At 36.9% G+C, this 22,196-nt stretch overlaps 1 protein-coding gene across 1 annotated transcript; it reads right to left on the reverse strand.

Moving 5' to 3' along the window:
* Window positions 1-150: 150 nt before the first annotated feature.
* Window positions 151-21,190, reverse strand: LOC117995215 (uncharacterized). Its single transcript, XM_034983220.2, has 13 exons — window positions 20,942-21,190; window positions 15,246-15,518; window positions 14,530-14,681; window positions 10,535-10,787; window positions 9,413-9,528; window positions 8,632-8,764; window positions 7,507-7,680; window positions 6,773-6,903; window positions 5,871-6,045; window positions 5,053-5,160; window positions 4,351-4,459; window positions 3,591-3,745; window positions 151-508 (listed from the first exon to the last, which is right to left on the reverse strand). Exons 1-13 carry the CDS (start codon window positions 21,188-21,190, stop codon window positions 443-445), a joined length of 2,094 nt encoding a protein of 697 aa, XP_034839111.1. The 3' UTR covers window positions 151-442.
* Between the last annotated feature and the right edge of the window lie 1,006 nt (window positions 21,191-22,196).

The raw sequence follows: 22,196 nt of genomic DNA on the forward strand, positions 1-22,196 counted from the left end.
TCCTGATATGACTTACTTACAAAACATGTTTTTTTACTAAATGCAAATGTGATCTTCTTTTCCCAATTTTATGGATCAAGGAAAATAAATAATCATATAAAACTTCGTACTTACCTATTTAAATTAATACCATGTTTTTGTTTAGTATGCTTTATTCACAAATGAAACAATTTTGTAGAAGAAAAAGTAAATATATAAGTACCTACCTACACTACAAAAGTTTAACAAGTAACGCGAAAAACTTTGAAAAGGTAAGTACTCCTCTCTTTTCAAAAAATTTTCGATAAAATCGAAAGTAAAAGTTACAAAGAATATCAAAGTAAATTGATAAATATTTACAACAGTATAAAAACGACATTTTAGAACGTCATTATAGAACACTTTAGGCTTGATAGCCGTACAAAAATTCAACTAATTAGGTAGATTATTGAAAAGTGAAAAATTAGCCAGCAGTAACATTACTGGGAACGTAGAAATCTTTTTGCTCTTCAGATGAAGCCCTCTGCTTCTGTGAAATAAAACAAAAAGTGTAAAACAAAATTCTCTTAACAAAATTATTTTTTCCATACATCCAGCTTAAGGGGACTCAGTTCAGTGCTTTCTTCATACAAACGTAGGAAGGAAATTACAACAATATTCGATATTGTACGCACAAAACTACTACGTAATTATATCGATTTATCTCGTCATTATCTAGGTTTATTGATACATAAAACATTAAATTTAAAAGTTACGAGGCTCAAAAGATTTCTATTTTAACACTAAATTAATTACAACTTTGGGCGTAAATAAATAAGATTAGGGATATGAAAATTCTAAAACAATTTATCATTAGACGTAGTTTATTTATTCATTAGTTGAAATAACTTTACTTTGCAAACATAAATTCAGCAGTTTTTTCTCAAAAATACTTTTCCTAAACCTTTTTCGTAAATCATCGTACCTCTCAGTGAAAAGCAAACATGTTACCCACGTGCGCTGCCAATTTCGGTCGAGCGTCCTGCGTCACCTTAAGTTGCGTAATCTAAGTAAGACTAGTACTATTATATTATTCTGTGGTACCTAAGACCGTTATAAAATAACTGAGTACCTAGGCATTATAATACAAGGTTCATTAGCTAAGTAAAATACATTTTATACAGATTCTATTAATCGGAATGGAAATTTTGAATGGCAGACGTGACGAAAACACAATTTGTTCAGCAAACTTTTGTTCTAACTTCAAGATACGAGTTGTGGGTATTACCTACTGAAACTTTTATTAAACCCGCCTGTACATAATTTGCTAACGAATTCGTAGAAATGTGTGCAAATTTTCCCTTTTAAAGTTTCAAACGAGGACATTATTTAGTCGACTTTTCTGGTTTAGTATTTTAGTACCAAAGCAGGCGTTTGTGTGCCCAGATGAGCAATGTAAAACATTGATAGGTATTTCCATTTTAAAGGTCCTATGATCCCTACTTTGTGTGTAAAAGAGATGTAGGCATCTAGGTACATCTATCGATGTAAAATCATTAGTGTAAATTAAGTTTTTCTACGTCTGCCGTCTGCCTATTAGGTTAATTGGTACGACTATCTATTAAATAGTATATTTTATCTGCTAGGTCGGTAACCAGCATGCTGCATGATATCACAAAAATATTATGTTTTACCAGAACCCAAATTCGTCCAACTATATTCAGTATATTAGATAAGCTTTCGCTTTCTATCAAAATGTAATATTTATGGTAATACCTATTTAATATTTACAATAGATAGGTATCTAACACACTATAACAAATCTATTGTACCAATAGCAGTCTGTTTCAGAACCACTCAGCTATTATTAAGAAGCGAACAGGTAGGTAATTAGAATACAAAACGTATTTACGTCGCCTCCTTTTGTTTTGTTTTTCAGTAGGCTTAGTAGGAGTTTACACTTCTCGACAACGTTGATAGATTCCGAGTGTAGAAATTTATTTTTTGCTAACTTTCTGATTTTTGTGACATGACTGCGTAGATCAAGAAATTTTTAAAGTTCTTTGGGAACGCTTTGATTTTGCGAGATAAAAATATCCTATGTCCGTTTCCAGACTGCACACTATCTCTGTAAATAAATTTCGCCAAAAGCGGGTATAGGCAGAGAGACAAACACACTTTTCAGATTACATTGTAAACTCTATATTGCGAACTTCAATTTAATGAAAAACTCCTTAAAATGTAGAAATTGCTTAGGTTCGTTTGGTTAACATTTTTACCCTTATATCGAAACACTCTATATAGCGTAGCAATCACTCTCAATAGCGAAACAATACGTCATTATTAAGACCAAGAAACATTAATTTCACTGACTTTCAAACACTAAGTAGGTATATTCATATACCTAAAGTCGTAAATATTTCGTACACACACTGAAGTCCTTGTAAATGTGTTCATTTGTTTGTTGTGAATGCCTTATTTGTTTACTTAACTGTACTCTACTACTGTCGTCTTATTTCTATTATTCGTAAAAATATATCGTTTCCTCTTAATCTTCGTTTAACGAAAACTCTTTATAACGCAATAAAACACCCGGTCCTTTCAATTCCGCTATATGTGTAGAGTTTACACGTATTTATCGTTATCGTTACACGTGTTTCGACAGATACCTACTCAGAATATAAAAACATTGTCTAGATGTATCGACTCGTACTATACCCACTGTGACTAAATAATTGTTATTCAGTTAGACCAAAAACAAAAATAAAAACAAAAATCATTTGCATATCTATTGCAAATTCGCATTTTTCATGGTCTTGAATTTGTGTATATGACTTTAAACTTTTCATCATGTCACATCTACATGCCCTCTATATACCACATACCTTCCAGCTAGTTTTGTTTTATTTGTGTGTTGTAAAATTCAACAAACTTAACAATCATCATCATCATGATCAACCCGTCGCCGGCTCACTACAGAGCACGGGTCTCCTCTCAGAGTGAGTAGGGTTTTGGCCAGTCTACCAGGCACCACATTAACTTATACCCAATCTAAATCTAAAATTGTATATCAGGGAAAAGATGACTGACTCACTGATCTATCAACGCATAGTTCTAAATACTGAAGGTACGGATCAGGTTGTTTGACATGCTGATAGCTATTATGACGTAGACATCCACTAAGGATTTTTGAAAAGCTAACCCATAAGGGTGTAAAATAGGGGTTTGAAATTAATGTCATGCACGCGGACGAAGTTGCGGGCATAAGCTAGAATTTAAAGAGCTAAAATTTAAAACTTTTTTTCCTAGAATTTTCCTACTATCTTCTAAAATTCCTTTATTTACCAAATAGCTGATGCCCGCGACTTCGTACGCGTGGATTTAGGTTTTTAGAAATCCCGTGGGAACTCTTTAATTTCCCGGGATAAAAAGTAACCTAGTATGTAACTCTCCAGGTCTTTAATCCATGCAAAAAATCACGTCGATCCGTTGCTCCGTTGCGACGTGATTGAAGGACAAACCAACAAACAAACACACTTTTGCATTTATAATAAGGGTACTGATAACTCATTTTCATCTCTTCTAGTTCTAGTCTCTTAAATAGCAACAAGAAAATTAAACAGAAGTCGTACCATCTTCATTTTCTCCTCCTTCATTTCCATTAGCAACGACCTCAGTATCCGGTGCACTAGGAACTCGCTTACACGTCGTATCTCTGCATTATCTTTATTCACTCTGTTATCAACCACGGCTGAAGCCAGCGCCTCCACTGCTTCGCCCCATTCCACTGGAAAAAAACCGGCCAAGCGCGAGTCAGACTCGTGCACCGAGGGTTCCGTACTACAGTCGTATTTTTTATATTTCGATAAATTAAAAATTATAATGCATTAAAAAATAAAAATCTGTTTTAGAATATACCTACAGGTGAAGTTATTTCATATGATACCCAACTTGGTATATTAATCTTACTTTGAATGTTGAAAATACTAATTATTTGTTCATGAACGTCATTTTTTTTTGTGATGTAACCACAAATTCACGGTTTTTGGACTTTTCCCCTCACGTGTGCTATAAGACCTATCTACCTGCCAAATTTGATTGATTCTATGGTCAATTACTGGAAGCACCCTATATTAGGTTTCTTGACAGACAGACAGACAGACAGACAACAAATCCTATAAAGGTTCCGTTTTTCCTTTAGAGGTACGGATTATTACCTAAAAACTTCTCATTCTGACATGTGCTCAGCAGTAGGCCGAAGATGGGTCGATTATGATGAAACAAAATGGTTCGTTGCTATGAGGTGTATTGAGTGCAAAATTTTTGGACAGTCATACCTAGACCAGAGGTGGTCCAAATATTAAACTGTAAAACTAACTGAAAGACTCTTACTAGGGTGCCTCATATGTGGTAGAGTCACGGTGCCAATCGTAACGTCCATACCATCGTGCACCCGCTGGTTGACCATACGTGAGATCTGTCTCGCTGCAGCATTCACCATCTGATGATTAATAATATTAATTCTTTCTTCAACATTAATTCACTATGAACACTTCCAAAATCTTGATAACTTAGGCGGGCAGTAACCCTGCAGCATCAGGATTGAGGAGTTGGATCCAGAAATTTTATGGGACCATCACGGAAACATCCTCTGTTGATTAAAAAAACATTTTGAAAAAGTACCAAATTGAAAAAAATTAAAAGCCTTATTTCCGAACGATGGTACGAAACTCTTCCCGTACATACGTGTACCCGTATATGCATAAATAACACTTTTAAAATATTTTTATTTTCGTTGCAGTTCATTTTCAATTTTTTATTATTTGTTACAGCGGCAATAGAAATACACATTGTGTGAAAATTGCAACTCTCTACCTATTACAGTTCACAAGATATAAGCCCGCTGACAGACAGACGGACGGATGGATGGACGGACAACGGAGGGTTCGGGTACGGAATCCTAATACTTATGTACTTTCAGAAGTTTCATAGATGCTCAAATTCTAAACATTATTTGAGTGATGGGCCACCATAGATAGGCATTCTTTAAAATACTTAATAGTAATATCTATGAATTTGGGTAACATTAGGTACCTCAAGCAGTTTCTTTCTCTCAGGTAAGTAGCTGGGATGAGCGATTGGGTCTGGTAAATCTTCAAGACGATCTATGAATGTCACCTCTGCCAATTTGGTTTTAGATGGCTGGAATAGAAGCATCCACACTAATAAATTCGAAAGTGTTTTAGCTTTTTACGGCTCATCCGTTTTTAAACGATTTTATCGATATTGTAGTATCTTATTTGGTAGGTAGCTTAGGACGGACGTAGGTACTTTTTCTCGAAATATTTCCACGGGATTTTTAAAAGTAAATCCACACCAATGAATTCGCACGTATTATCGCGTATTTGGTACGGAGATAGCTTGCTGGATACTACTTTTCATCTCGGAAAATCAAAGAGTTCCCACAGGATTTAAAAGAACCGAAATTTGCGTGTGCAAATTGCGGGCATCATCATCAACCCATCGCTGGGTCACTACTGAACACGGGTCTCCTCCGACGTCTTAACCACAAGGCTATTGCCTGTTGGGGGTAAGTCCCATTTGTTTCATAGGACTTGACGTCATCGGACAAAATGAGACAATCATCCTAACTTGTTGCATAGAACTACATACTAGCATTTCACCTCGAACTTGCTTTTCTTTGACGTCATAACAAACTTTTTTCGTGGCGAAATGTCACCAGGATCATTTTTACTTTGTTCTATAGAACAATTAAAGAAAGAGAAATCTCAATTGTTCTAAGGAACTAATTAGGATTAAATTGTCTCACTTTGTCCAATGACGTCAAGTACTATAGAACAAATGGGACTTACCCGCCTGTTGTGGGCGGGAATTTTATTTTTAAAGCGTACCACAGGTGTAGGCGGCCTATCCTTAATACTCTTCATCTCCGTATCGAAGATGGTGACGGGCGGAATATTCTCTACTTCACCGAAGGCGATGGAGCCACTGCGTCCACCAGCCCCACCGATGTGTCCACTCAGCTCAGACGCTATCTGGTGAACCCGCCGCGGCTGCTTTAGTTCCCTTGTAACATATTAATATTATAAATTAAATGCCTGCAACTTCGTCCGTGTCGATTTAGTTTTTTTTATCCCGTGGAAACTCTTTGATTTTCCGGCATATAAAGTAGCCTGTGCCTCTCTACATGTCATCTATAATATATAAAAATGAATCACTAAATGTGTTGCTCATCGCAAATCTCGAGAACCGCTGAACCGATTTCGCTAATTCTTTTTTTTATAATATTCCTTGAAGTACGAGGATGGTTCTTGCGGAGAGAAAAATTTAAAAAGTTTGAATCAACTGTTAGGCGGTACGAAGTTCGCCAGGGCAGCTAGTTGAATATAATATCTGCAAAAATCACGTCAATTTCTTGATCAGTTGCGACGTAGATTGAAGGACCAACACAAATAAACACACTCTTGCATTTATAATATGGGTAGTGATGTGAAAATATGTCTGTCTGTTTAATCCCACCTGTTTAATTTATTTTGACGTAATTCGGTTCAGAGATAGTTTGCATTCCGGGAAAAGACACAGGCTACTTTATTCCCGGAAAATCAAAGAGTTCCCATGGGATTTTAAGAAACCTAGACATCCACCAAATAAAATTACAAAACTGCGGGCGTCATTGATTTGGTACACAGATAGCTTACATTCTGGAGACGCAAACTACTTTTTATCCCGGAAAAAGTAAAAAAAAACGAAATTGGATAAAGTCGCGGGCATGATCTAGTGTTAAGATTTTTACCGTTTCTTAGGAGCCGGTCGTATGTTCCCAAAGAAGACAACTGCAGCCCTTAATCGCACCATTCGTTGAATATCACGCAGCAGTAAATGTACCCGCCTTCGAGCAAACTCCCTAATTGATGACTCGAGTATCTGCAATGATAAACTAGGGCTAGCTTGGAAGGGACGTGGCTGTTTTATTAAAGCCATAACCCCGGTTTCTACGCGGCAAAGTACCTGCCAGAACCCTCGCTTGGTGGCACAGCTTTGCCGCTAGCTAGGGTCGTAACTATCCACAGCCGAACCCTCCCACCAGACCAGATCAGAGGCAATTTAGAAATTATAAATTCCTACATTGCCTCTGCCGGAAATATATTATTAACAAATTTCTACGCAAACTACTTATGCAAGTATTTTGACCGCGAAGAGAGAGTCTTTTTGTTGCGATGAACTAGTAGAGATAGAGTTCTCGCCGACAGCAGAGATAATTTATTACAAGGCAATTCATACCAGCCAAGTTACACCATCTAGATAGTACACTGTTTAAGAAGAACTGATTAATCTATACTTGTAATACTCAAATTATCTCTGCAGGCAGTGTTGTAGTCAGCGCGATCAGCTATGCCTATCTAAGTATACCTATTTATCTCTCTCTTAACACGGAATCATACATCGATTGACATTAACTTTCTTGGGCGAGAAAATAGTCAAATAGCAAAACAATGGTCTAGATCGGGAGTATAATCGTCTTAGTACCTCATCCAGCAATTTCAATGGTGCACTGGGCAGTAGGGTCTCAATGTCCATCCTAGTGCGAGCCTGCCCGAGGGTCATCAGCGCATCCCCCTGCGTTGACACCGCCATCGTCATAGCTTCTGACGCCAATCGTTGCGCTAGCTCCTTAGACATGCCTTTTGCGCCTCGCTTATACTAAAACCAAACTCAGAACATAAATAAAATAAAATACCATTTATTAATAAACCAGCGCTGAGCATTATTATCAATGCTCGGCCATGCTGAGTTTGCGACCTATTGTTTGTTGTTAGATTTTAGTTTAGATATAATTGAAATATTTGAAATTATGTACTTATTTCAAATTTATTTATTTCTTGTAGGACAGCCTATGTCACGTAGAATAAATAATTTAAGACTCTAGTACCAAAAGTTGAAAAGCAGATTGTACTGAGAATAATTTAATTCTAATAAACCCCTGTGCCCTGTTGTGCGTCAAATACCTATACATCCCAAACTAATCAATTCGGGTGGAGTAAGAAAACCCACCCAAAGAATCAGAATTTCAAATAAAATTGTTAAGTTGAACAGATTTTCCGTGTGTGTAAAAAACTTTTGTTAACCCTAACGCTCGTTATTTTTCATCTATACCTAGTTTTCTTCCCATTAGAACTAATTTATGAAAAATTGAAAAAAGTTTGACAAAGAGCAATTTGTCATTATCACCTCTGAATCTCCGGAAGAACAATGACGGAATGACGGATTAACTTTCTGTCTGAGACAGGAATAAGAATTTCGGAAATAACAACAGCACCGTTGCGTTATTCTAATAGGTACATCCAAACAGCTATGTTTAAAAATCAGCCAAGTGCGAGTCGAACTCGCACACCTAGGCTTTCGTACCAACGTACAAGAAATAAGACTTCTTAATTTTTCTTTAATTTTCATGACAGCCATTTTGAAGGTTTTTATTATTTGTTGCTATAGCGGCATTACTGTAATGCAATACATTCTGTGGTAAATTCAACTTTCTAGGTACGGTTCACGAAGCCCGCTGTAAGACAGACGGACGGACGGACGGACAGCGGAGCGTACCCTTGAAAAGGATGTTGCATAACAATATTTTCGGAAAAAGTTTTGTGCACTTACTTTTTCGAACTCAACTCCCATTTTTCGCACAAGTTTTGCAGCCTTCAAATCGCCCCCGTGCATTAGTTTGAAATTCGCCAGTCTTATACGTTGAAGCTCTAAATCGGTGTTGTATGCGCAGATTTCTGCTCTCCTGAAAATTGAGAATAGTATTTACTACTTACATTTTTACTTTTTTAACACATAGATGGATTTTGATAATTTAGGTGTGCAGCGAAATGTAGCGATAAGGGTCCACTGAAGCAGAGCGGAGCGGAGATTTATTCAGCAGATCAACTAGATTATGATAAAACTAGCTGACCCGCCCCGGCTTCGCTCCGGTGGAATTTAGAAAATAGAGGTGGGGGTTGAATTTCCGAAAATCTTGGAACACGTATTTCGTCATTTGTGACCGAAAACCCGAATACCAATTTTCATGCAAATAACTTGAAAAATGACGTACTTTCGTACAAACTTTCATCCCCTATTTAACCCACTTAGGGGTAGAATTTCGAAAAATCCTTTCTTAGTGGATACCTACTCTTTACAAAGAACACACCCTCAAAATTTCATGTTTCTAAGACCAGCGGCTTAGGCTTTGCGTTGATATATATGTCAGTCAGTCAGTCAGGACTTTGAATTTTATATATACAGAAAAAGATGAGGACGTCAATTATTATCATATTACTTACTACCTGCTCGTAAAGATATTATTTACCATCCTAATTTAGAAATAGCTAATAGCTTAGCTAATTATAGCTAATCTTACCTTAAAATAATAAAGGAATCTTAGAGAACTTACTTCGCTCTTCTCATAGCAGCCGCATTCATGTCATCCGTGTATAATTTCAATAAAATAGCTTCTTCCTGTATTTTTTGGTTCTGAGCATCCACACGGGCCTTCCATTTATTATTTGCCTAAACAACCAATCACTTTTAATAAGTAAAGGTATAACAAATATTTATACTTATCATTTTTCACCGTTAGGGAAATGTCTCATTAAAACACCAGTGGTGGCGCAACCAAGCGGACACCTCACACCAGGAAAGGTACCCTCCAAAGAGCCGTATACAATTTGTTGGTAGCGCGACTGGTTGTCCTAATAAGATAGTGTCCAAAAGTTTGCTGTGTCATTTCCCACAATAGAAAGCTCATATACCGGCAATAGTTCTTTTTTTTTAAATAAAAATAGCGAACAAATGTTAAGTAATTACTGTCGCCCATGAACATTTGCAGCACCAGAGGAACCGCCAATGCGTTATTTTATGTATAGAAATAAATTAAATCCCAAATGATTGTCGTAAAAGAGATGGCAGTTGGAGTCGGAAAATTCTTAATTGTGCAAATATGCGCACCGTATTTAGTGTGAGACGTCCTCTATCAAGAAGGACCGATGAAGTTGAATTTATAGTGAAAATCAGTCACGATAGTTTAAACGCTAAAAATAACCGATGTCAAGAAAAAGGTGACGGGAATTAGCTGTATAAGGAAGGCTGAGGACCGAGTGGCCCTCGATGGAAAAGGCCTATGTCCGCAGGCTAAAATAATAATCTCAAATTGGTTCATCATCATCATCATGAGCAACCCATCGTCGGCTCACTACAGAGCACGGGTCTTCTCTCAGAGTGAGAAGGGTTTGGCCATAGTCTACCACGCTGGCCATGTGCGCGTTGGTAGACTTCATTATACCTTTGAGAACATTATGGAGAACTCTCAGGCATGCAGGTTTCCTCACGATGTTTTTCCTTCACCGTTAAAGCAAGTGATATTTAATTACTTAAAACGCACATAACTCCGAAAAGTTAGAGGTGCGTGCCCGGGATCGAACCCCCGACCTCCAATCCTCCGATCCGAGAAGGCGGACGTCCTAACCACTAGGTTATCACAGCTCAAATTGGTTGCATAATGGGTAATATTACGTACGTCGTCTTCTTTCCACTTCTGTTTCGCTTCCCTGTCCTGCTTCAAACGATTTAACCGTTTCCTTTCATTGGTCCTCCACTGTCGTATCATGGTGATTTTCCGCCGCAGTTCCATCTCGGCCGCAGCCTGCACCCTCTGTTTGATACGGTTTTGCTTCTCCCGCGCTTTGGATGCCCGCTCTTTGCGCTGCTTCGCGTTGAATTCGGCCAGATACTTCATCCTCTCTTGGATTTTCTTCTCTTGTTCTTTTGCCCTGCAAAATTAATATTTAACATTTAAGATACCTACAGTATTACAAATTTTATAAATTACCTGCGCAGAAATATTCATTTTGAACGGACATTCTAAATGTATCTCAACGCCGCTTTTGGGTCGCGGCAATTACTTCTGTGTCAGAATTCATAACTAGTCGATTTGGTCATGTCATGTCAAGCTCAACAATAAGCCCTTCTCTTTTGTCTCGGCTTTGAACTGGCTATGCTTTGTGCTGGTGGTGGACAGTTATGTATTCACCACAAGCATTTAAAGTTAGGTACAGTTTGTCACAAACTACTAGTTGCGTATTGACATTGTTTGGACTTTTACGTACAGTCAAAAATATTTTACGATCTGTTTCGTATGCACCACTTTTTCATTTTTATTTCATTCATTCTTTTTTTATAATATTCCTCGAAGTACGATGACAATTCTTACGAAGAGAAAAATTTAAAAAATGTAGGCGGTACGTAGTTCGCCGGGGCAGCTGTAGTGTATAATATTAATAGGATTATTAGGTAAGTATTCATGTAGGTGCCAGAACTACTGGTGTAGGCTTTTAGGTTTCGCTTGATGGATCTAAAATCTACTTGTGCTTATATTGGATTGTAGCTACCTACAGCGTGGAGCGTGGACGGCTTGACGAATGGTTCGCCTAAATGGGTTATGCAAATGTAAACCAAGTTTACCAGCTTGATGAAAGCTAGATTGCGCAAGACGGGTTAGGATTTGAATACATTGAAATGTTAATTTCGTTAAAGGAAAATGCAGTTATATACAAGTGGAAGCAAATTAATTTCAGTTAGTTACGAGCATGTTATCGGAGACGGGAGATGGCTATCGGATGACCAATTGAGTTATGAACGTCGAGTGAAAATCGAGATTGCTTTATTTATAGTGCAAGCAAGTATATACCTAGTCTTATATAATATTAATTTTAATTGTTAAGTTAAGGTTAATTGTATAATTTGACTGCGTAATTTGAAATTGTACTGTTTGACATTATATACGAGTATAATTAAGTGACTAAAGTTTCCGATTTTATTTATAAATGTTAATATTAATTTCAACCTAAATATTTGCACACTGTCGGTGACAGTTGATTGTGTAAGGGACTGTTGTGTTATTGTTAACTTGTTATGCCCACAATTTTGTAAATAAAACATTTAGGTATTTATTTATTAATTTGTTGATTTATTTATAAGGTTATTGTCTTTTTTTAAAATAGAGATAGCGAGCAAACGAGCAGGCGGGTCACCTGATGTTAAGTGATTACCACCGCCCATAAACATTTGGATTTAGTAATAGGTAAGTACAGTATAATATTCGTATAATATCTACATTTTACAATTACTGCAATTTACAACGCATGTTCTATTTTCCTAACAAATAGTCGGCTAAAATTCCTCGAAATTGGTTTACAAAGTGTTTTAAATAATGTTCTGGATCAATTTGTACAAAACAGCAATAAAATGCTTTAAATTGAATCCAAAAGGCAATCAAAATAATGAGCTTTTTTTTTCAAAACGTACAAAGGACGTCTGTAACAATTGAGAACAGTTATCTGAAAGAAAACTCCGGGGAAATGTACCTGGATTTTACTTGTGAAATATTGATATAAGTATGTATAACTTTTAACGATACCTAAGTACCTATAAATACAAATTTCTTTGAGCGGTGTGTGAAAATTAAATATTTCAATTTTGAAAAAAAAATAGAGTAGGACCTCCTGATATGATACCTAGTTGAAAAGGTACTTCAAAATCATTATGAATGAATCAACACGCACTTGAACCAGATCTTTCTTTCGTTTTCGCCTTTGTGTGAATTCAGATATTCCTGCAGATCCTGCAGATATTCCTTTTGACTATGGAGTGTTTCGCCGTTTCCTGGTACTTTTCATCCTTTTCAGTAGAAAATGAAATAACTGAATTTATGCATCCAATTTACCTAGTTTTCGTTTGCTCCAACCTGATTTCAAAACACAATTTGTATACCTACCTATTTTAATTATTGTTATTTATTTTATGTTTTGTGAATTGCGATATTTCTACCTATCTACCTATACATAAATAAATAAGTACAATGCTTTTTTAAACCGCCGATGGTTAGAATAGAATAGAATAGAATGTTTTTTTATTCATGTAAACTTTTTACAAATACTTATGAATAGTCAGGTAGTTTTAATTTACTACTGGTTCAGAATGCCGTTCCTACCGAGAAGAACCAGCAAGAAACTCAGCGGTTGCTCTTTCTAATTTTTCAATTTACAATGTTATTATACCGTACTATACAAGCCATTGCAGCCCCGTGCATTGCTGGAGCGAGTCAAATCCAGGCTTTTTTATCGTTTACATAGTCTGCGACTGTTACATCAAAAAAGCTCCTAAAGCAATCAGAAAAATACAATAGTAGGCAGATCATATTATTATTACATTTCTATTCATATTTATAATAATGTCATATTATTTTAAAAGTTGAGTGACAGAATAATTATACAATTATACGTATAACTCTGGCAAAAAGTTAGCACCGCGTAAAATAAAACATTGTATCCATTCTTCGGAATAATAAAACGGGGGCAATTAATCATTTCAGTGCAGGGTAACAACCCACGTACTTAGAGGCTGTTTTGTAATATTTTGGTTCCTTAGTAATATTTATTCAGGCTGTTTTCCTTGACTGACACCCTTTTTAATTAACCGACTTCAAAAAAGGGCCTCCCTCTTTTTTGAAGTCGGACTTCAAATATATGCTGCACTTACAAAATATAACATAAGTAATAGTTAATTAAACTAATAAAACCAACGGATATCTATTCTTTGTGATTGAAACGTCTCTATACCTCTATATTTTATTCTATGGGATTCGCACCTTAACGGAGAATAAAGCATTTACTATCCACTGAAACGATTCTAAGTATTTAATATTGTGCAAAACTATTATCAAGGGTATAAATTTATGTCGTCTTTGTTGCCAGTGCGATGTAAACGCCTGGCTCTATGCCAGCTCAACTGAAAGTGTGTGGCAAAATAAAATAGTGCAGTTGCAAGAAAAAAGTTGTTTTTATCTTTAAAAAATCGAAAGAAAATCTCTTTTTATAGAATGTAGTCCGAATTTTTTGTGCAAAAATGTAATCTATATACTGAAGACTTGTTACCATCCCGTTACAAAGTAGTTTCAATAGACGGTACCTACTTAAGTAGGAACCTACTACCCTACAGGGCGGATTTGTTATATTGTTTCGTTCAAGATTACTTTGTTTTGCTCTAAGTTCCTACCTAGTAAGTACCTACTGAATGTCAGCGAAATATAAAAACAGTTGGTACTCTTAAAAAAAAACCATAGCTACGGAACTTTAGTTGATGCGTATTCTGACTTCCGATACACTTAAAGGGACCCGTTATTTGTATTCGAAAGCGCACGTTATCAAGTTGGTTCCTAGATGTTTGATAGAAATCTATTCAGCCGTTTAAAGATGATCAGCTCTCTCAGTCTATACATTTAACTTGAACGGGTTAATTTAAATTTATATTTATGAGCCTCAATAGCTCAATGGCTAAAGGAGTGGACTGAAAACCTAAAGGTCGATGGTTCAAACTTCAAACCCCACCCGTTGCACTATTGTCGTACTTACTCCTAGCACAAGCTTGACGCTTAGTTGGAGAGGGAAGGGGAATATTAGTTATTTAACATGGCTAAAATTCTTTAAAAAAAAAATACTTGTTGTAGGTACTTACAATCTCTTTTTCTCGGCCCATTCGTCAGCATGCTCCTTCGTCACCTTTTCCATGTGTTCTCTTGCACGTTCCGCTTTGACGAAGATCTGCTGTCGTCGGAATACGTCGACCTCCACTTTCTTAAGCGTCAGGTCGTCACGGGCCCGCTCATCCTCGATTCATTCAAAAGCAAAAAATTAAGCTCCATCAATACATTAAATTTCTGACTCGCTGACAGACTATTATTAACACCCAGACCAAATCTTTCGATTTCAGAAAGCTAATGTGTATTTTGTACAGAGGTTCCCTTTATAATGTAGACAATGAAGAAGGCCGTATAAATTCCCATGGGATAGGGAATAAAGAGGATTTATATTTTCATAGTAGCATAATAAAAACCGCAAGCTCGTTACACAAGCTACTCAAGAAGTCGCGATGTGATTCATGTTACAAAAAGGTTTATACTGACAGCGATACCATAAAATAGAAATAAATATAGATAACTTAGATGCTCTGCGACGCGAAATTGCACAGTGCGATCCTACGCGTTACAAAAATTAATCTCATCACGGTTTGAGTTTATGGGCCCTTTCACAATACTAGCGGTAGGCGACGTCGCATCGCAAGAACTACGTTGTAAGTTAAAAAAAATCCCACGATGCGTCGTGCGTTGTCGTAGAATACGTCGCACCGCAAGTATTGTGAAAGGACTCTTACTCCCAAGTTTCAGAACTCACTATTTTCTTCATCTCCATGTGAACTCTATCCATGAACTGATTGTAAAGGTACTTTCTGTATTGATTGAATTCTTTCAGAGAGCACACCGCTCGGCCGTCCTTCGTGCAATAGCCCAGGAGTTTCATCCTCTTTCTCGCAAGTTTCTGGGCAAAGTGGTGGGCCAAGTGTGGGTCGTGCAAGGCCACATAGTCGTATGAAACGTTGTTGCAGTATGGGTCCGTTAAGTCGAATGTCGGAGCTGGAGCGTCGCTTCCGAGTCCGACACGACGAACCTAAAATTAAAAGAAATCACAAGAAATAAATAATCAAAAATTTGTTTCGTTTGTCGTACTATTACAAGCAAGGATTTCCGTGAATAAAGCCCAGTTTTTAAAATCCTGTGGAAACTCTTTGAGAATTCAAGATAAAAAGTACAGTCAATCAAAGCTAGCTCTATATTATTACCAAATAGATGGTGCCCGTGAGTTTTCCGGCATGGACTTAGGTTTGTTTTTCCGGGACAAAAAGTATACTTATCCTTCCTCGGGATGCAAGCTATATATCAACATCAAAATCGGTTAAATGGATAGGTCGTAAAAATCTAGCAGACAGACAGACACGCTTTCGCGTTTATTTCAACACTAGCTGATGCCCGCGACTTCGTCCGCGTGGATTTAGGTTTTTGAAAATCCTGTGGGAACTCTTCAATTTTCCGGGATAAAAGTAGCCTATGTCCTTCCCCGGGATGCAAACTATCTCTGTACCAAATTTCGTTAAAATCGGTTGAACGGTTGAGACGTGAAAAGCTAGCAGACAGACAGACACACTTTCGCATTTATACTTAATATTAGTATGGATTACTTTTATGTTTACCACCATGTTGAAAGTTGAAATACAAGTTTATTCCAGAAAATAGCACGAAGCGAGCTTAGCGCTGGAAAATTTTAAAGTTTGCAAAATAACTCAGATAGGAGCTAAACATGTTTTTTAGAAAACCCACCTTTTCACATCTAGGTCACAGTGGTAGCAAAGTTTCAGCGGTTGTTACAGTTTAATAGAAAGCTGCTTTATCATTGCCACTTCAACTTCGCAACCCGCCGAGCTATGTCGGTTACTCTGGTTCTCCTACGGATCTCTTTATTTATGAACCTTAATAATACTTAAGTAGGTAGGTACATACCCGCAACGTTCAATCTAAACCTTGGAAGGCTGTACCTTTTCAATCTTCGCCTTACGTTCTTTTCATAATAATATAATAAATCACTTTTAGAACGTTATAAATGAAACTAATGTTGGTAGGTAATTACGAATAAACTTTGTTAATTACTTTATTTGCAAACTGTGTGATTTACAGCCGCACTCAGAGTCGCTTAATCGTTACTTAAGTTTAGTTAAAACGAGACAGAGCTATATCTCTCACATAAATGTCTCGTTTTAACTCAATCTTAAGTAACGTTAGCGACTCTGAGTGCGACTGTTAGTTACTGTTGCTGATATCGTACTAACTTAATTGAACGTTAATTCTATTTAGTGGCTCGGCGCTGCATGCCGTTATCTAGGTATAAAAACAAATAAAAAAGTTTCAAAATAGCCACCATGAAAATTAAAAATAAAATAAATTTGTGTGTTATTTCTTGTACGGTAAGAAAATTGAACGAATGTTTAATTTTAACGATAGATAATCGGTTTTTATGCATTCGGTAAAGGGTCACAAGTCACAACTTTCTGTTTTTGCATTCTAGGTATTCATAAACAATCTGGGGTAATTCAGATGCATCAATATTGTCTTCATAATAAATAAGATCTGGGGTAATTCCGAATTACAAAGCTGTAAAAGAATAGTTTAGCGAAACTACTAGCAAAAGTGATAATATTTTGTTTCAGGCATAAAAACCATCGAATAAGAAACGTAAACCTTCGGTTAGAGTGCCATAAAAAACAGTTTTGATAAAATTCGGAAACACCCCAAGACAGATCGCAACTACCTCAATTCCAAGACATAATACCTAACCCAATTTATTAAATTATAAAATTTAAAAAAAACTAGCCACTTTATGAGTATCTCATATAAAGTTTCTCAAAATATCTTTCAGTATGTAAAGAGAGGTAAATCATAAATGGACCTAATTAGAAAAATTGTTTATATAATTAACCGAAATAAAGACATTACTGATCATCTCATACAAATTTCTGTCAAAATTACCCCAAGGCACCTTACATTATATTCTGCCGCGTAGGTACTGTAGGTATGAATGTAGTCTACCCTACGCGCACGCATGTCACACACACAAGCGTAGGAACCACGTAACCTGTATGGTTGCATTTACGTAGGTACGGAAAATTTTACTTAGTCAAAAATGACAAAGTTTCCGGATGCTATCGACTTTACCTCGTCGTTGCTATTAGTAGACTTCCGCCGAAATGTCACTAGACTTCTGTTACCCTAACCCAATTGTCTTCAATGCTGGTTTCGGGTCATGTAAAGCCAGCCAGGCCAGATAAAGTAATTATTCACATCACAAGAATTTAACATTTTTTTAAAATTAAGTACCTAGGTACATGATAAAATAAAAATAGTTGCACTCGCCACGATACTGCCCCGCGAATTTAGCGTAAACACGTTCTTATCCCTATATTATGCTTTACGAAAAATTATATTGGTACTGATTCTGAGCACAACTAAATTTTAGAGCATTCGAATCCTCTTCTTACTAATATAATATGAAAAGAACAGACATAGATTGACAGTTTTAAGTTTAATTTAGAGCTGTCAGACCTCGTGACTTCAGCTACCAGTAGCGAGCGTATCGTTTACTAAAATTTAGAGCCTTTAAATGTAAAATTCATGTGCCGTCCTTTTTTAGAAATATTAAAAAGAAGAGGATGCAGTTACTCTAAATTTATTTTAGCGAACAACAATAGAATCAGCGCCATTATTTGCATAATATGCGTCACACAAGTTCAAGTTGGTGATAGAGGCTTACCTAATTTTGTACGTAGCTCTAACGTCGGTAGGTACTCATAAGTCATCAGCCAATTTCAATGTTAAATTGGGCTTAACGTTTAACCCCAAGGAGGCTTGGGCATGAGCCAAACGTGTGCCTGTTAAACGTTATGAAGCTTATAGACATTTACAGATGCCTCGGAAACCGACACCGGCTTTTGAGCGACTACTCTGCAATTCACAGATGAGGGAATATTCAAATAACATGATCACAGATACACATAGACAAGATAGAGTTTCGTATTATAAACAGAAAATAGTTATTAATAGCATGGCTTTATACAACGTTAGTTTTAGTATACGCAAAACCTGAAGGCAATTTGTTCAGAATCAGATCAGAATCAGAATCGATTGCAATCATTTTTACAATGTGTTATATTGAAAAAATACTTTAAAATCTTGCAAGTTTAGACACCTAGTTGAATGACCGTATGCACCAGCTGATTTGAGCCGTGCAAGCGGGAGTGTGCACGATCGACGCCAGCCGTCTCGTTCACTCACAGCCACACGCTTGGGGTGACCATGTTTTTGCGATGACAACGACTCAACACAACAAGCTTATAACTTCGTAATTTTCATTAAATATTTTTGAAATTTTCTAGAGGAATGCTGATACTATGGGCAGTGGGCTAGTTCCCATTGAATGCAACAGGTCAAAAGCGAAGAGTAAACCGTAACGCACGCCGGCAAAGGCACCGAGGCACAGCGTCTTTCGTGATAACAGTTCAAACTAAGCTTAGTTACTTTTGTATAATATAAAATAACAACTCACAGTGCACACAGACCGCGCTTTATTTGAGTATTCTGCGTTTTTTTTGTTTTCATTAGGTACTCGTAATTATACTAATTTGTACATAAAGCTAAAAAGATTCACCTCCACTCCACTCCGTCCGTGTGTGATTTTGAACTTCTCTGTAGAATATTATGTTGAGTAGTCATTGAAGACACACAATTGATTTTAGAATTAAATCGCCGTCGCATACAAGAGCAAATTTTTCATGAAAAACAACTTTATAAAGCGAAAATGTGGTAAGAAATTAATTTCCAAAAACATGACGAAGGTCTCATGGTTATCATTAATGAATCTTTATAAGGTATCTAAGCACAACGCTTGAATAAAGACTGATTTATGATAATCTCTACCTTCAGGTGTCTTTACAAGAGCAGAAACTGATTTGCATTTCAAACACTCTGAAACGAGCGCCATTTATATATTTATTTAGCGTTCGAATATGAGAAAGGATCTTTTGAAGTATTTATTGCTACGTAAGTAGCTTCACTGACTCAGACTTTTTACCTACCTATTTTAAATCGTACCTTCAAGAGCAAACGCACATAGACGATTTTTGTATCAGATAGTTTTTATCCAAAGATGTAGATTGTAGGTACTACGGGAGTACCACAAACTATCTGATTTAACGCCGACTTTTTGTGGGAAGTCTATACTTAGTGTTATAGTATAAAATATTTGTAAGGCAACTTCAGATACGTGCCTATATGGAATGACGAAAATATAGGTTTGTTTTTACCAATGTGCACTTTTATTTATTTAATTTATGACCGAACCATTGGCATTGCGTATAGGCTTATAGGAACAGCTTTACCTCATGGGATTCCTGGGCGCTCAGCATTAGGCCCTGGTCCCACAGCCAACGATCTAGTTCAGAGTTTATAGTTCTGCATTTCAAGTTCACAATCAACGATAAAGGTATTTTAAATCATTGCTTAATTGACCGCCACGGTTTACGCCACGCTACTTAGTTTTGTGTGTGCAAGAGGTGCCAAGCTATTTATTACAAAGAACTCGGATTGTTTTATTTTTAACACAATATATTTAGATAGCTTAAGATTTTGATTAGAACCTTCGAAGACAATCTTCTCAATCCCGTAATATATTGCCAAGAACAACATTGGTGTTTCCTTGAACTAAGAACGTATAAATTACGTAAAAAAGGGACATGAAAGACACTTTTATGTGACGCTTTGGCCTTTGATGTCCTTTGTATTCCAATTCTCACCATTGAAAATATATTGACGTAAATCGAAAGGAAACCAATGTTCTGATACAGGATACCACGTATAAAATACCTATGTTGGGTTGGTAATTGGAATCATACAGGGACAAACAAATAAATAAACTTAGTTATGAGTCCTATATCTAACTAGACAAATAAATCTTAAATAGAAAAGTGTAGGTATTATTTTATTAAGTGTTGATTGAAAAAAGTTGTGCCACACATAACATAACAAGCGTTGGTGCTTCGGACCCAAGAAAATAGCATAGCTGATTGCCAAATAGCAATTTGGTGGTTCTAGCTTGAACAGGTTTAATGCTAGAACCACCAAAGATACCTCTTCTTCTTCTTCTGTTATTAGGCGGCTGTGCAGGGCTTTCCAGACCCTGTATCACGTTGACCGTTGCAGATCTATTGTGATCGCCCCATATAAGTCAATGGCTCGCCCCCATTTTACAGTTCTTGTCCAATACTGATTGCCGCTAGGAACAGCAGCAGCTTCTTGGGCGAGATGATTATCGCCTCCTCCGGGTACAGTATGTGTTTCCCTAGGTGTAGACTACGTTTATGCATTAGCGTCTGACATTGACAGACAATATGTAGGGGCCATCGATGTATAAATAGGCGTACCAAAGATAACTAAGTACTACTAAGTATTCTTTGCTAGAACTTGGTTAGAACGAAGTATCGTACTTACGTCTTCTCCAATCTTGCCGCGTGAGAACACAATTTTCCCCTCTGGCATCTTAGGAACTGGTAGTTTGCTTTCAAGCCCAAGTCTGTACCACAATGGAAGCCCATTTTTTGGCACAGCCCGTATTGGTTTCGGTACGGAATCTATGACTTTCTTCAAATCTGTCGGTTTACGTAGAGTCAGTAGAGTTATATCTATATCTGCTATGCTGCCGAGCTCCGATTCCAAGCTTCTGGTTTTAGCTGACGACATGATATTTGTGTAAATTTATTGTAAACTAAATAAAAATAATGAAAAATAACCGTGGTCAGCTGGCTTCCCCGATTCACTAAAATTTGGCTTGAATTTGTCATATTTTTTGACTTTCGGTTTTGAAACGTCGGATTGTGTTTTAATTTGGGGTTTTTGCAGCCTGTACCATCAAACAGAATTTTAGAGGTGCGTGCCCGGGATCGACTCGACCTCTGATTAGGAGGTGGACGTCTTAACCACTAGGCTTTTACAGCTTTTCTCTTATAGTACTCGTACAGACGTACACTCATCCATACTAATATTATAAATATGCGAAAGTGTGTCTGTCTGTCTGCTAGCCTTTCACAGCCCATCCGTTCAACCGATTTTGACGAAACTTGGTACAGCGATAGCTTGCATCCCGGGGAAGGACATAGGCTACTTTTTATCCCGGAAAATCAAAGAGTTCCCACGGGATTTTTAAAAACCTAAATCCACGCGGATGAAGTCGCGGGCATCCTCTAGTATTATGATAAAATGTCACGTGCATTCACAATTCCATACCTATACCAATTTAATGAGGTCCCGTTGTACGTGAATGATAAACGTTTCCCTTCGCATTTCCCGAAACATATCTACATTTTCTTTCTGCTTTGTATCATTCAAATAATCTCTTTGTGCAAAATAATTGTACATTACAGATATAATAACGACTGTACTGCACTACAGGATAAGCAAAATCTCGTTATTTAAAAGTCCGCGGGTTAAAATGTGAGTCGGGTCGTGGTTACACACGAAGGCAAGAAATAACATTTTTTTTTGGTGGTGTAACCACAAATTCACGGTTTTCGGATTTTTCCCTGTTTTTCATGATTCTAGATCAACGGGAAGTACCCTGTACCTATAGGGTTTGATTCCCTTGACGGTCTTGACAGACAGAGACAGACAACGAAGTGTTCCTTTTTTCTCTGGAGCTACGGAACCCTATAAAGAATTATACAGCGGCTCTACCCTCATAGCAAAATAT

Source organism: Maniola hyperantus, chromosome 2 (assembly GCF_902806685.2).
Source record: "Maniola hyperantus chromosome 2, iAphHyp1.2, whole genome shotgun sequence".
NCBI classification, from domain to species: domain Eukaryota; kingdom Metazoa; phylum Arthropoda; class Insecta; order Lepidoptera; family Nymphalidae; genus Maniola; species Maniola hyperantus.